Source organism: Sinocyclocheilus rhinocerous, unplaced genomic scaffold, assembly GCF_001515625.1.
Source record: "Sinocyclocheilus rhinocerous isolate Xijiao unplaced genomic scaffold, SAMN03320098_v1.1 scaffold30, whole genome shotgun sequence".
NCBI classification, from domain to species: domain Eukaryota; kingdom Metazoa; phylum Chordata; class Actinopteri; order Cypriniformes; family Cyprinidae; genus Sinocyclocheilus; species Sinocyclocheilus rhinocerous.
The window spans coordinates 2,343,321-2,355,376 of NW_015657838.1; the positions used below are offsets into that span (position 1 = coordinate 2,343,321).

General features: G+C 37.1%; 1 protein-coding gene across 1 annotated transcript in view; it reads left to right on the forward strand.

Annotated features, from left to right (window-relative positions):
- Window positions 1-12,056, forward strand: part of col4a2 (collagen, type IV, alpha 2) — an 85,205-nt gene that overhangs the window by 29,267 nt on the left and 43,882 nt on the right. The window contains exon 4 of the mRNA XM_016529653.1: window positions 4,202-4,282. Within this exon, the coding sequence (XP_016385139.1) occupies window positions 4,202-4,282 (81 nt within the window). The remainder of the gene's footprint in view (window positions 1-4,201; window positions 4,283-12,056) is intronic.

Below are 12,056 nucleotides of genomic sequence, written 5' to 3' on the forward strand. Positions count from 1 at the left end.
AGGCGCCACGAGCCAGCGCACAGGAGGATGCAACACTCCTAGTAGAGTGAGCTCGCAACCTGAGCGGGCAGGGCACACCCTGTGCCTGATAAGCCAGGGTGATGGCATCCACAATCCAGTGGGCCATCCTCTGCTCAGAGATGGCCTTCCCCTTCTGCCGGCCTCCGTAACGGACAAAGAGCTGGTCTGAGGTCCTAAAGCTTTGTGTCCGGTCTACGGACCCAGGGACAGAGAAAACTGCTGGGAACAGTAAGTGATATGTATCGGAGCAGTGAACACTGCTCACAAAAAACAAAACAAGGCCAAATGGAGCATTGAGGAGGGGACAGGTTGTGTCTCTAAGAGGAAAAGGACAAAGACCACTGTTATCTTACTCTTTCCTCTTTATTAGACACATTAATCTTTCTGACACTAGGTACTTCCTTCATAAAGTCTAGGCTTAGAGAATTTATAGACTAAGGGTTTATACATACTGACACATTACCTCCCTTTCGGGGAAAAAAAAGTGCTGATTGTACTGAATGCTGAATAAAAATGAACATTCATTACGTCATTATTTACAGCATGTGTTAAAATTCAGCTATTAATAGATTGAGTCTCAGAGACTTTGATTATATGTGATTTGGGCATAATTGTTGAATGATCATCGCAGATGAATGCAGATAGTTTCAGACTGTAGTCAGGCCTCTGTCTCTTATTTAAGGAGGCTCGAAATGTCTTTGAATGAATGAGGCCTATTGAACACTCAACTTCCTTCTACATAACAATACATAATATGCTCCAGTACATAATATGCTTTCACATTAGAGCTGAGTCTGGTTTGTATGGTTGGTTTGAAATAGGCATTTCTACAGTATGTGAAAAAAGACTTAAAGATGAAGTGGCAGTTGGGTGGGTTTGGAACAGTGTGTGCATCTTTTCTCTGCACTGTTTTGTGCAAAGTGTGTGGCTTTGAGCTTCATAGTTAGACGATTGCCAGTTCGTTGCTCATTAATCTATGCCTCTGTTGTCTAGTTTCATTGTTGTGTTTGTGGTCAGTGTTGTCTGGGACATTTCTGGCCTCTGCGGTAACAAATCTGTGTGTGTGTTTTTGTTCTCTATGTATTTGTCTGGTATTGTTTTTTTTTGTTTTGTTGTTTTTTGTTTTAGACATAGCCAATGGTCTAACAGACAGACTTCTGACTTCCTGCGAGTGCTGAACAGACTGCACACTGACCAAGTGATTTCTGTCATGTGGGCTTCATTTTTACCCAGAGTACATTTAAACATCAGAATATCACTTTTAGTGGAAAATATATTTATTGTTCACTTTATATCAGTCTTTAAACTTTCCCCATGTGTGAGAAAGATACTTATAAATAACATGTTCAATTGCAAAAGGGATTTTTTTTATCCTTTAGTTTCTTTAAAGTTAAATAGTTTAATTTGTGTTTCCACAAATTATATTTCACAAATTTTCAGTATTTTTGAAGAAATGCAAACCTTATTTTTTTATGTTAAAGTATTGTGATTTTACCTTTGTGCTGTAGATATTCTTATTCCAAAAATTAATATTATAAGTTATATTACACCCCCAATCTACCATTAATTGGCAAGCAGCCTTTTTATGAAAATTATGTCATCATTTCACAGTTGTATAACTGTTTTCTTCTGTTCAATACAAATGAAGTTATGTTTATTTATTTATTTTTAAGGTTTTGTTTTATTTATTTTCTTCACATGATGTAAGCCAGTAGGGGTCCAATGTTGAGTCTAACCCAACATTCTTCAAAATATCTTCTTTTGTGCTCCACAGAGGAAAAACATACAGGATTAGAAAGGCATGAGTGTGAATGAATGATGATAGTAGTTTCATTTTTGGGTGAACGATTACTTTTTTAGATAAAACAGTAAAGAAACAAAATAAGCTTTTATTTGCAGAGGAGAACAGAATTGGGAAAGGACATCAAGTTGTGACTCAAACTCAGGACACCTAAGGTGCTGTTTCATCATATGCCAGAGCGCAGCCCACAAGGTTACGGCGCCAACACATGATCCACCCCGTTAACTGCAGTGCAAAATGACAGGAACATTGAATTTCTCCATTATTCAACCACAATGTAGAAATAAAATAATCATATCTCTGTGAAACTCTCAGCTCCTGTCATAGTACTGGCATTGCAAGACCGGATGAAAGGAAACTGTGCTGCCGTGGGCAAGCTATCTCTGGTATAATTCAGCGTTGTTACTCATTACCCTTTGTCCTCCAGTGGTTTGATTTGGAAAACATCCTACCTCCATGCACAAAAACACACTCCTGAGTGCATACTCATGGCTTGTGTCGGGAGTGGGCAAATGCTAACCAGGTGATCATTGTCTCAGGCTTGTTGGGAAGTGTTTTTCCAGGTAGCAGTGGAAAAGGTCATTTTTTGGTGGGGAAAGCGTGGGGTGGAACAGGATAGAACACAATACTCCTCTCATCATCTGCTGTAATCATCAACTATTTAGCAATAAACTGAAACTGGCCAGTCTTACACTCATTGTTTAAATTGCCATGACATTTGTGCTGCTTTGTTCTTAATCTTTCCCACCTTCTGAAAAACAATGCTTCCCTATGGAGTCACTAGATTGTTTCAGGACTTACAGTGCTCAGAGAAGATTGTTAATAGCAGTACACCTACTTCCACCATTTAATGATATCAGGCTGATTTGTTACACTAATCTCTTAAGATTTTTCAGATTTGATAAATATTCAATATTTAAATGTTTAATTTGATTGTAAATCTGGGCTCTGCAGTATGAATATTTGAAAGGAAGGACGTGCAGCTTTATTTTTTCTTCTATTAGAGGATCATGAATCTGTCTGTGGTCTCATTTAAAAGAATTCTTTGTGACTTGAGGCAGGAGGCTCAATGTGGCCTTTGTCTGTTGGTTGCCCAGCATCTCATATCAGACGAACAAGACAGAATGTCTCTAAATCACTTTGTCGCACAGCAAGAAAAAAAGCAGACAGTTTTGTCTTGGCCTTAAATGTTTCATGGACACACAGGGCTGTTTCAGCAGTCTGTGGGATCAGTGTGTAGGTGTGAGCAGACATGCTGCCGGTCATAGAATGAGACCCTCCGATAAATAAGGTTCTCCCTCACAAAAAGAAAAATAAATCATGTATTCATTAGCTGGGTAATGTTCATTTGCAGACCCCCCAAAATGAATTCCTACAGTTAAAGCACATCATAAGTTAAGTTAACTTGTCTTTACAGTGAAATGCTTTAGTTGGCTCCAAGTTCAAACTATATAGTCCAGCTGAGTCATGCTTTAAAGGGCGTAGTTAAAGATTTTAAATGAGTTTCTGATATACAGTTGGGTGTTTGTTCAGTTATGGGCTTAAGATCTCAATTTATTATTTGATTGGTTTAATTATGTGATGAAAATTACATTTTATCATTTTATTTAATAGAATTGTTGCTTGCTAAAGTCTTGTTAAAGCTTATTTCATAACATTAACATTAAATGTGTCCTAAATATACACTAAATTAGTAAGAAAATGATGCAAGATTGAGAAGTATCAAAAATAATGGGTGAAGGCATGGTAAAAGCTTTAATGTGATCTTCCCATAAGGAAAAATGCCAAAATCTGTTCGTTTTAATAAAAACAAACCATCAAGCACTTATGTTCTTCCAAAATAAAAATGTTAAGTGGTTGATGTTTTTTTTGTATGTGGTTGTTTTAGCAAGTAAAACACTCTCTTAGTCATGAGAGTGTCTGGAACATGATGGTGATTCACAACAAGCTGCCAGATTAGAAAAACCGACTGCACTATGACAGCCTCTAGCACAGGGGTGCCCAACCCTGCTCCTGGCGATCGACTGTCCTGCAAAGTTCAGCTCCAACCCTAATCAAACACACCTGAAGCAACTAATTAGGGTCTTCAGGATCACTTAAAAATTAAAGGCAGGTGTCTTTGATTAGAGTTGGAGCTAAATTTTGCAGGACAGTCGATCGCCAGGAGCAGGGTTGGGCACCCCTGCTCTAGCACAACATCACAACTTTGCAGCATTCTTGTCCGTTATTTAAAATTCTAAATATGCTATAAATTAAATATACTTTGTCGTTTCGCAAGGCATAACATCTGTTGGCACTGAATAAGAACATAACCCAACAATCTCAATATGTGCCATCTTACCATGTCTTTTTCTCTCTCTCTCTCTTTCTCTTTCTCAGGGAGTGAAGAAGAGCGGTGGACCATGTGGGGGGAGAGACTGCAGCGGAGGGTGTCAGTGTTATCCTGAGAAGGGTGCGAGGGTAAGTCTGTTTCAGCCTGCTAGCCCAACCCAGCATCTTTATCCATCCAGTGCTACTGTATTGGATTTGAATTCACCACCATTTGAATATGCACAATGCAAAATGCAGAACTAGAGAAAATTTGTCAAGAAATATACTAATTTGCATTCTAATCTGAGAAATAAAATCATTCAATGGCTAAGTGTTAAATGATATTGGTATTTGATTGTACACCACTTCCAAACAAATCAAACCAGATTTTTACATCAAGAATACACAATAAAGCTTCATTTCAAAATGCAAGCATATTGAACTTGAAACATCAGTAGTTTGTTTAACTCATATTGAACTTACTGTGTTCACTGAGTTGGTACAGATATTTTACTCTAAAAACTTCGATTTTTTATTTTTCTTTTTTTTTATTTTTTTTTTTTTTTTGCATTTCGGGTTTTTACAGTACAATCCAAATTGAATTGTAAGTGTTTGACAGTGTATCAGGCTGTACAAGACATGCTTGCTTGTTCACCACATCTGTGACCTCTCGTCATCTGTGGTGAAAGTAAAGCTCACTTGGGAGGGTTGGGGGAGAGAGGAAATACATTCCTTAGCAAACATCAGGATATGAAGGGCCTTGGGAGTATGACTTGAGATGTCAGTTCAGTTGACTTTTTTCCTGCACTTTACAGGATCAGGAAAAGGGGTTTGATTGTTCCGTTGAGTCATAATAAGTGCCAAGGCTGCTGACGGTATAGGCACTCATTCCAAGAGACATTTTTCCTTTTGTTAAACATAAGGGAAAAGATAGGAAGGGAAGGAATCACAGACAAACACTCCCTGTTTATATTTCTGACGCACTTGAAAAGTCATATTTCTGTTCAGTTTGACATTCTGGTCATACTTTATTTTAATGTCCAATTCTCGCTATTAACAAACTATTAACTACGAGATTTGCCTCAAACTCATTATCTGCTGCTTATTAATAGTTGTTAAATTGTTGTTAAGTTTAGGTAGGATTAGGGATGCAGAATATGTGCTTTATAAGTACTAATACACAGCCAATATGTTAATAACAGGCATGCTAATAAGCAACTGATTAATAGGGAGAATTGGTCCCTATACTAAAGTGTTACCGACATTGTTATATATAAGTCAGCTTTTCACTGTTGATTTATAGTTTTAATGCACAACAGGATTTGCGTTGTTATACCAATCACACGGAGATATGTTTTGTGCTATTAGCCATATACAGGGACTAAATATAAAGCAACCACCCCCTAGCAACTACATAGCAACCAGCTAAAAATACTTAGAACACTTAGAACTTGTGGCAAACTTGGCACAAGAAAGTAAAACTTGTTCCATGCAAAAGTAATATCAAATTTCACAGTGTTGTTTCCTTCCAGGTTCTGTCAGCATCTTACTTTAGCCAAACACACTTTTCCACTCTTTGTATAGTCCTCAGTTTGATGTATGTGTTCATGAATGATGTTTATAGGTAAAAACAGCCTCCCAGATGTCTGGACACAGTTCATGTCTCCCACTGGATCTCTTGTGACCCTCCTCTGCCTAGCCTTGACATGTGAGGCCAGTGGGATATAAATGTGAAACTAATGTGTTATAATGACAGGACCATTTGTTAGTAACTTTTAAGTTGAGAGCTATATTTTTTGGCCAGAGAAACTGGATATTTTAAATTATTATTTCGTGGGCCTAATAAAACGGTCTTAAATTATTTTTTATTGAATTAAATAATACATCTGCAATATACTGATGATTTAGATTTATGCACAGCGGTACTTTTATCAGTAAAAAAAACAAAATCAAATGCATCTTAAAGGATCATCCAATGGTTCATAGTAAGCACATTTTCTTGTCTAACATATTATGAATGTAATTGTACTGGCACTGTGCAGCTTAGCTGAATCATAGAGGGTTTTGTTTTTCTATTTTTTTCTGCTTTAATGCCACTTTGTGAGAATAATAGTTTTAAGAGATGCCATGGACCTGAAGTGTGCGCCAGTCAAAATAACCCTTTTTGATGTGAGTTGTGACTGTTGATGAGAATAAATGTTTTATACACTTTAGTGAACATGAGCGACAGAAGGATAGTAAATTAACTCCAATCCTATTTTGATTGTATAGCTTTACAGAATGTATAGCTTTATTTTAGCAGGAAGTATAACACAATGTGTATCATCAGAATTTCTTGGCTCTTATAATAATTTATCTTGGTGGGAAAGAGGCACAATTCCTCTTGCCTGTCTTTTTTGGGTGCTGGGTAAAAAACGTGTTCTCTATAAATGGATCCATGTTTGGTGTAAAGTTGTGCATCCTGCATCTCCTTTCATAGACATCTGTGTGAGAGAGAGGATGCAGTAGAGCTCCTGAATTCCCAGTGTCTGTCTCACTACAAGCATCTGTTTACTTGTTTGCTGTCAGTGTCCATTACATCACACACACCCTAGTTTAGTGGGGTCCAGTCCCGCTCCTCTAGGGCCACTGTCCAGCAGAGTTCAGCTCCAACCACAATTAAACACATATGAACCAGCTAACCAAGGTCTTATATGCATACTAGAAACTTCCAGGCAGGTGTGCTGAGGCAAGTTGGAGCTAAACTCTGCAAGTTTGGACACCCTTGCCCTAGTCAATGCCTTTACTCTCACTACAGTTAAAATGGATTAATGTTGAAGACTACGGATTCATTCAGCCAGCAAGAAACAAGCATCCCTTATAGGTAATGCAAGCAGATTTGTTTTATTATTATTTCGAGATTACTTGTAATACTATGGAAGTTTCCCTCTTTCAGACAAACCTCACTATAATAATTCTGAATTCCATATTCATTTCATCATGCATCCATAATGAAAGAGACTCTTCTTCTCTTTTTATTCAGCTCAAAGCATTTTTTTTAATTTCCTTTAAATATCACCATCTTCCACTTTGCCTGTGCCCTTTCCATATTCAGCAGTGGAGTCTTGGAGTCATTTTAGATTTAAAGAGCACACATAAACAAAAGAAGCATTGTAGGCAGAAAGAAGCACAAGATGCAACTGGGCACAGATTTTTAATTTTATTTATTTTTTGGGGTGGGTGGTATTTGTGCAATCTATAAACAGCTGTAATTACTCTCATTGATAAAGAAAAGCATTGACCCCAAATACAAGAGACTATCTATCTATACATCTACACCCGCCTTATAACCTTCAGACCTTGAATATGTCTTTAAAATGCACAAGTATGCAAACTACATACAGCCTGAATAACTTGAAGGCTTGAAGGCTTTTTCCAACTTTCAGAAGAACAGATTGGCCAAAACCCTGTTAGTACCAACCGTATAAGCAGTAAATTGTTGTTTCACTGGAAACACAGACCCTGACAACTTCATTGAAAAAGTGCCCATAAAAAATTCCAAATGGTGAATGCTTATCCAGACCTCTCCTTCTTTCCTGTTAGTAAGTAATTTGGGTTTTTGCGTCTTTGATGATTAGTCTCCTCTAAGGACATGTAACATGCTGTTTTGGACAAATGTTCCTTTCCTGTCTTGACAAACAGTCCTTTATATTTACATTTTAGCATCAAAGAATAAAATGTCAGGGTCAGAATAGTTTTATGGCATGGATTTGTGCAGTTTCCTTTAAACAACAATATACTAGAATGTAAAAAAATAAAATAAATAAATAATGACCTTTTTAAAAAAAAATAAAAAAATGTATTTATGATTGCTTTTGTCAAATATATCACAAGGGACTAGTAAATACCATAATGACATTCACAGTAGACTAGTAAACCCTCTTTTCCGGTTTTTACGTATCTGTGGTCTACTTGGACTTTATGATAAAGATGCCTCTGTTTTACTAAAGGCCCTGCTTTTTGTGTTAGTCTCAACACAGGATTTAGACCAGCAGTTTCCACTCAATGGGCAGTCTAAACCGTGATCTAACTGTAATCACCACGAGTGACTTGAAAGGTATCAAGCTGGAGGCAACTGAAAAGATGCACATGAGGTTTGACGATAATGACATTCACAGTAGACTAGTAAACCCTCTTTTCCGGCTATTTTACGTATCTGTGGTCTACTTGGACTTTATGATAAAGATGCCCCTGTTTTACTAAAGGCCCTGCTTTTTGTGTTAGTCTCAACACAGGATTTAGACCAGCAGTTTCCACTCAATGGGCAGTCTAAACCATGATCTAACTGTAATCACCACGAGTGACTTGAAAGGTATCAAGCTGGAGGCAACTGAAAAGATGCACATGAGGTTTGACGTATGTTCAAAACATCTGTCTGCCGGTCTCAGACAGGCACATTTCCTGTAGAAGAAGTCTTGCTTTGGAGTGATTCACAGTCAGTCAGTCTTATCCTAAACATCTTATCTGTCTACACTGTGAAGAACACAGAGCGTTATTGCTTAGGTACAGGTGCGCTAAAAAAGACCAAGATATATCATATCAACATCCTACATCTCTCAGATCAGGGTCCAAAATTAATATTTTGCCACGCCTGCCATTGATGACTAACTTGTTTTAAAATACACTACCAGTCAAAAGTTTTTGAACAGTAAGATTTTAGTTTTTTTAAAGATTCTCTTCTGCTCACCAAGCCTGCATTTATTTGATCCAAAATACAGTAAAAGCTTTAATATTGTGAAATATTTTTACTATTTAAAATGCTTTCTATTTGAATATATTTTAAAATGTAATGTATTCCTGTGATTTCAAAGCTGATTTTTTTTAGCATCCTTACATCCGTCTTCAGTGTCCATCAGAAATCAATCTAATATTCTGATTTGCTTCTCAAACAAATATTTGAATATATTTTAAAATGTAATGTATTCCTGTGATTTCAAAGCTGATTTTTTTTTAGCATCATTACTCCAGTCTTCAGTGTCACATGATCCTTCAGAAATCATTCTAATATTCTGCTCAAAAAACATTATTATTATTATTATTATTATTACAGGGCATTTTTGCCTCCATAGCTTGAAATACATTATAACTGCATTCTAAAAGCCTCCGGCAGTAAAAGACTCACAGGATGTGTTTTTGTTTGTTTTGTGAGTTACATAATGTCAGCTCTCACATCCTTAAAACAACAATTACGATATTATAGTAGACAATAAATATTGGACACCCCTAGCTCATTTTGTTTTTTTTCCATTCTAAGCTGTCCAGTGTGCCTCATATTGTTGTCTAATATTGCACAGCTTTACCACAGCCATGGGCTGTGATTAAACATACCGCTCGGCATTGATATCACAGAACAAGTACTTTTCTTTCCATTTCTCCTGAAATATTCGCCCTTCCAGGTCAAACTTCTTCTTTTGGACATGTTTAAAATCACAAGTAACTTGCCACACAAGCATCAGTTGCAGAGCATCATCATCACTTACATGCTGCTCTATATTCTGATGCCGCTTTATACCGTGCATGTGATCGGTGTCCCGAGGCTTAAGATCAACACAAATAAATTAGCAATTTGTTCCGCATTCAATTAAAAAATAAAATATTGTATAGCGAATGCACTTTCATTTTCTAAATAATGTTTTATTAATTATTTCAGATTATTGTTCAGATCATCCCATGGGTGGGGCGTATGTTTGACACCCCTGGCCTTACTTCCAGTGAAGGGAAATCTTAATTCTTCAGCATACAATGACATTTGGACAAGGGTGAGGGATTATTCCCCCGTTATAGCAGTCACTCCTTTTCTCTCTCTCATTTCGGGAGTTTACATTAATCTATTTCTGGACAGGAAGAAGCAGATCAGTCTCTCATGACTTCATAGTGAATAGAATCAGATCATGTTATGTCTCTCTCTCTCTCTCTCTACTCAGACCCTTTCCGCCCACAAGATAGTTTCCCATACATGTATGACACACAGCCAGACCTCTCACACATGCTCTGACGCACACATGTTCTGCTTCCATGTCCACTTACATATGTCATATTAAATGTCAAAATGATAAACACACCATGGAATGGACACCACTTGCATTTCTAAGAAATTCAAAATCAATATAAATGATTGATTTTTATCAAATCAAATAAATGTAACCTTGGTGAGCATTTAAAACAGGGGTGCCCAAACTCGGTCCTGGAGGGCCGGTGTCCTGCAGAGTTTAGCTCCAACCCTAATCAAACTCACCTGAAGCAGCTAATCAAGGTCTTACTAGGCATACTAGAAACTTTCAGGCAGGTGTGTTGAGGCAAGTTGGAGCTAACAAAACTCTTAGCGACCTCAATCAAATTCTCTCTCTGTAGCAATATAAAATGCATAGTCAGATATTAAAAACCTGTTGAATTCAGTACAAAATTAATTGGGAAAAAAAGTTTAAATGCCTGAATGAAGTGTTTGCCAATTCACCAACTACAAAATGGACTTGCTGCCAAAAGAGTTTATAGAGAATCTTACAGCATGAAGGAGTTTATAGAGAATCTGTGCTGAAAATTTGTATTTAGTGTGAATAGGCCTTAAAAAGGATTAAGAAAATCCATGTAAAAGATTTTTTTTTAAAAGAGTCCAGCAGCTGGTAGTTCAGCAACACTGTCCATATGTTCCCTATCAAATCCCCTTGATCCCCTTAACGATGGCTACGAGCTGGTAACGCTCAATTCACATTTTTTTCATGACATCTTGCTGATGATACTGGCATCTTCTGAAAGCTACAAATGATGGAGTGGATGGAGTACAATGACAGGATAATCAGCAATGGATCCTTTCCCTCTATTGACTATTGTGTGTGTATTGTGTGTAAAACTTTCCTTTAGTCAACTGAATCAAGCTGCAGGCCTTCAGTCCACCCACGTTTGGAGCTCTGCCCTGGTTGGCCAGTTGGTCTGCTGGTGAGTAGTGTTTTAGCACAGCTGGGACTGGAGTGGGTGACAGGTCATAAAGCATGCTGAGCTACTGAATGAACATAATCAACACATGTCTGTTTTAATGCGGCTTATAGGAGTCTATAGAGTTTTTTCTATTGGTATAACTTTGGGGGTGGGACTACCTGTTTGTCCAAGTAATGAACAATCATGCATTTCTGTTCTAATGCCACTAATCAGTGGTGTAATGTAACGAAGTAATAATACTTCGTTACAGTACTTAAGTATTTTTTGGGAGTATCTGTACTTTACTTGCGTTCGCATTTCGACTATTTTTTTCATGTTTTAAATTAAGAAAACCTTTGCTCATATCGGTTTTCATTTCACATTTCGACTATTTTTTTCATGTTTTAAATTAAGAAAACATTACTGGAATCTGCATCTGAAATGGCATTTAGATGTATTTACACAGTTTATGTATCTCAGAGGAGACATGGGTGCATTTAAACTGCAGTTACAGATGCATATGTTTTGTTTGGCCTAATGTTTTGTTTGAAACTGATATATTTGAAAATTTAAAACATGAAAAAAATAGTCGAAATGTGAAATGAAAACCGCCAGTAGGTGGCAGGGGAGTGAGTCATTGGGATTCAACCGATTCATTCAAATGGCTGATTCATTCAGGAACAACGCATTTGACTGTGTTAATGAGTGAATCACTGAATCATTTATTCAACCGATTTGTTCAAAAAGCTGATTCATTCAATAAGTAAACACCGTCCATTGCTCAGAGACGCAAAACAGTGCTTTGATCTTTGTTAGGAACTATTTTCGTTGGCAAAATTGAGCAAAAACAAGCAATATTATGTCTAAAATGTAAGTCACATATTGCTAACTTTACTGAACTTGTATAAAATGATTATTAAAGGGTCATGAAACCCCAGACTACTTTTTCTGAGATTTTAGCAGAGGTGTTTGT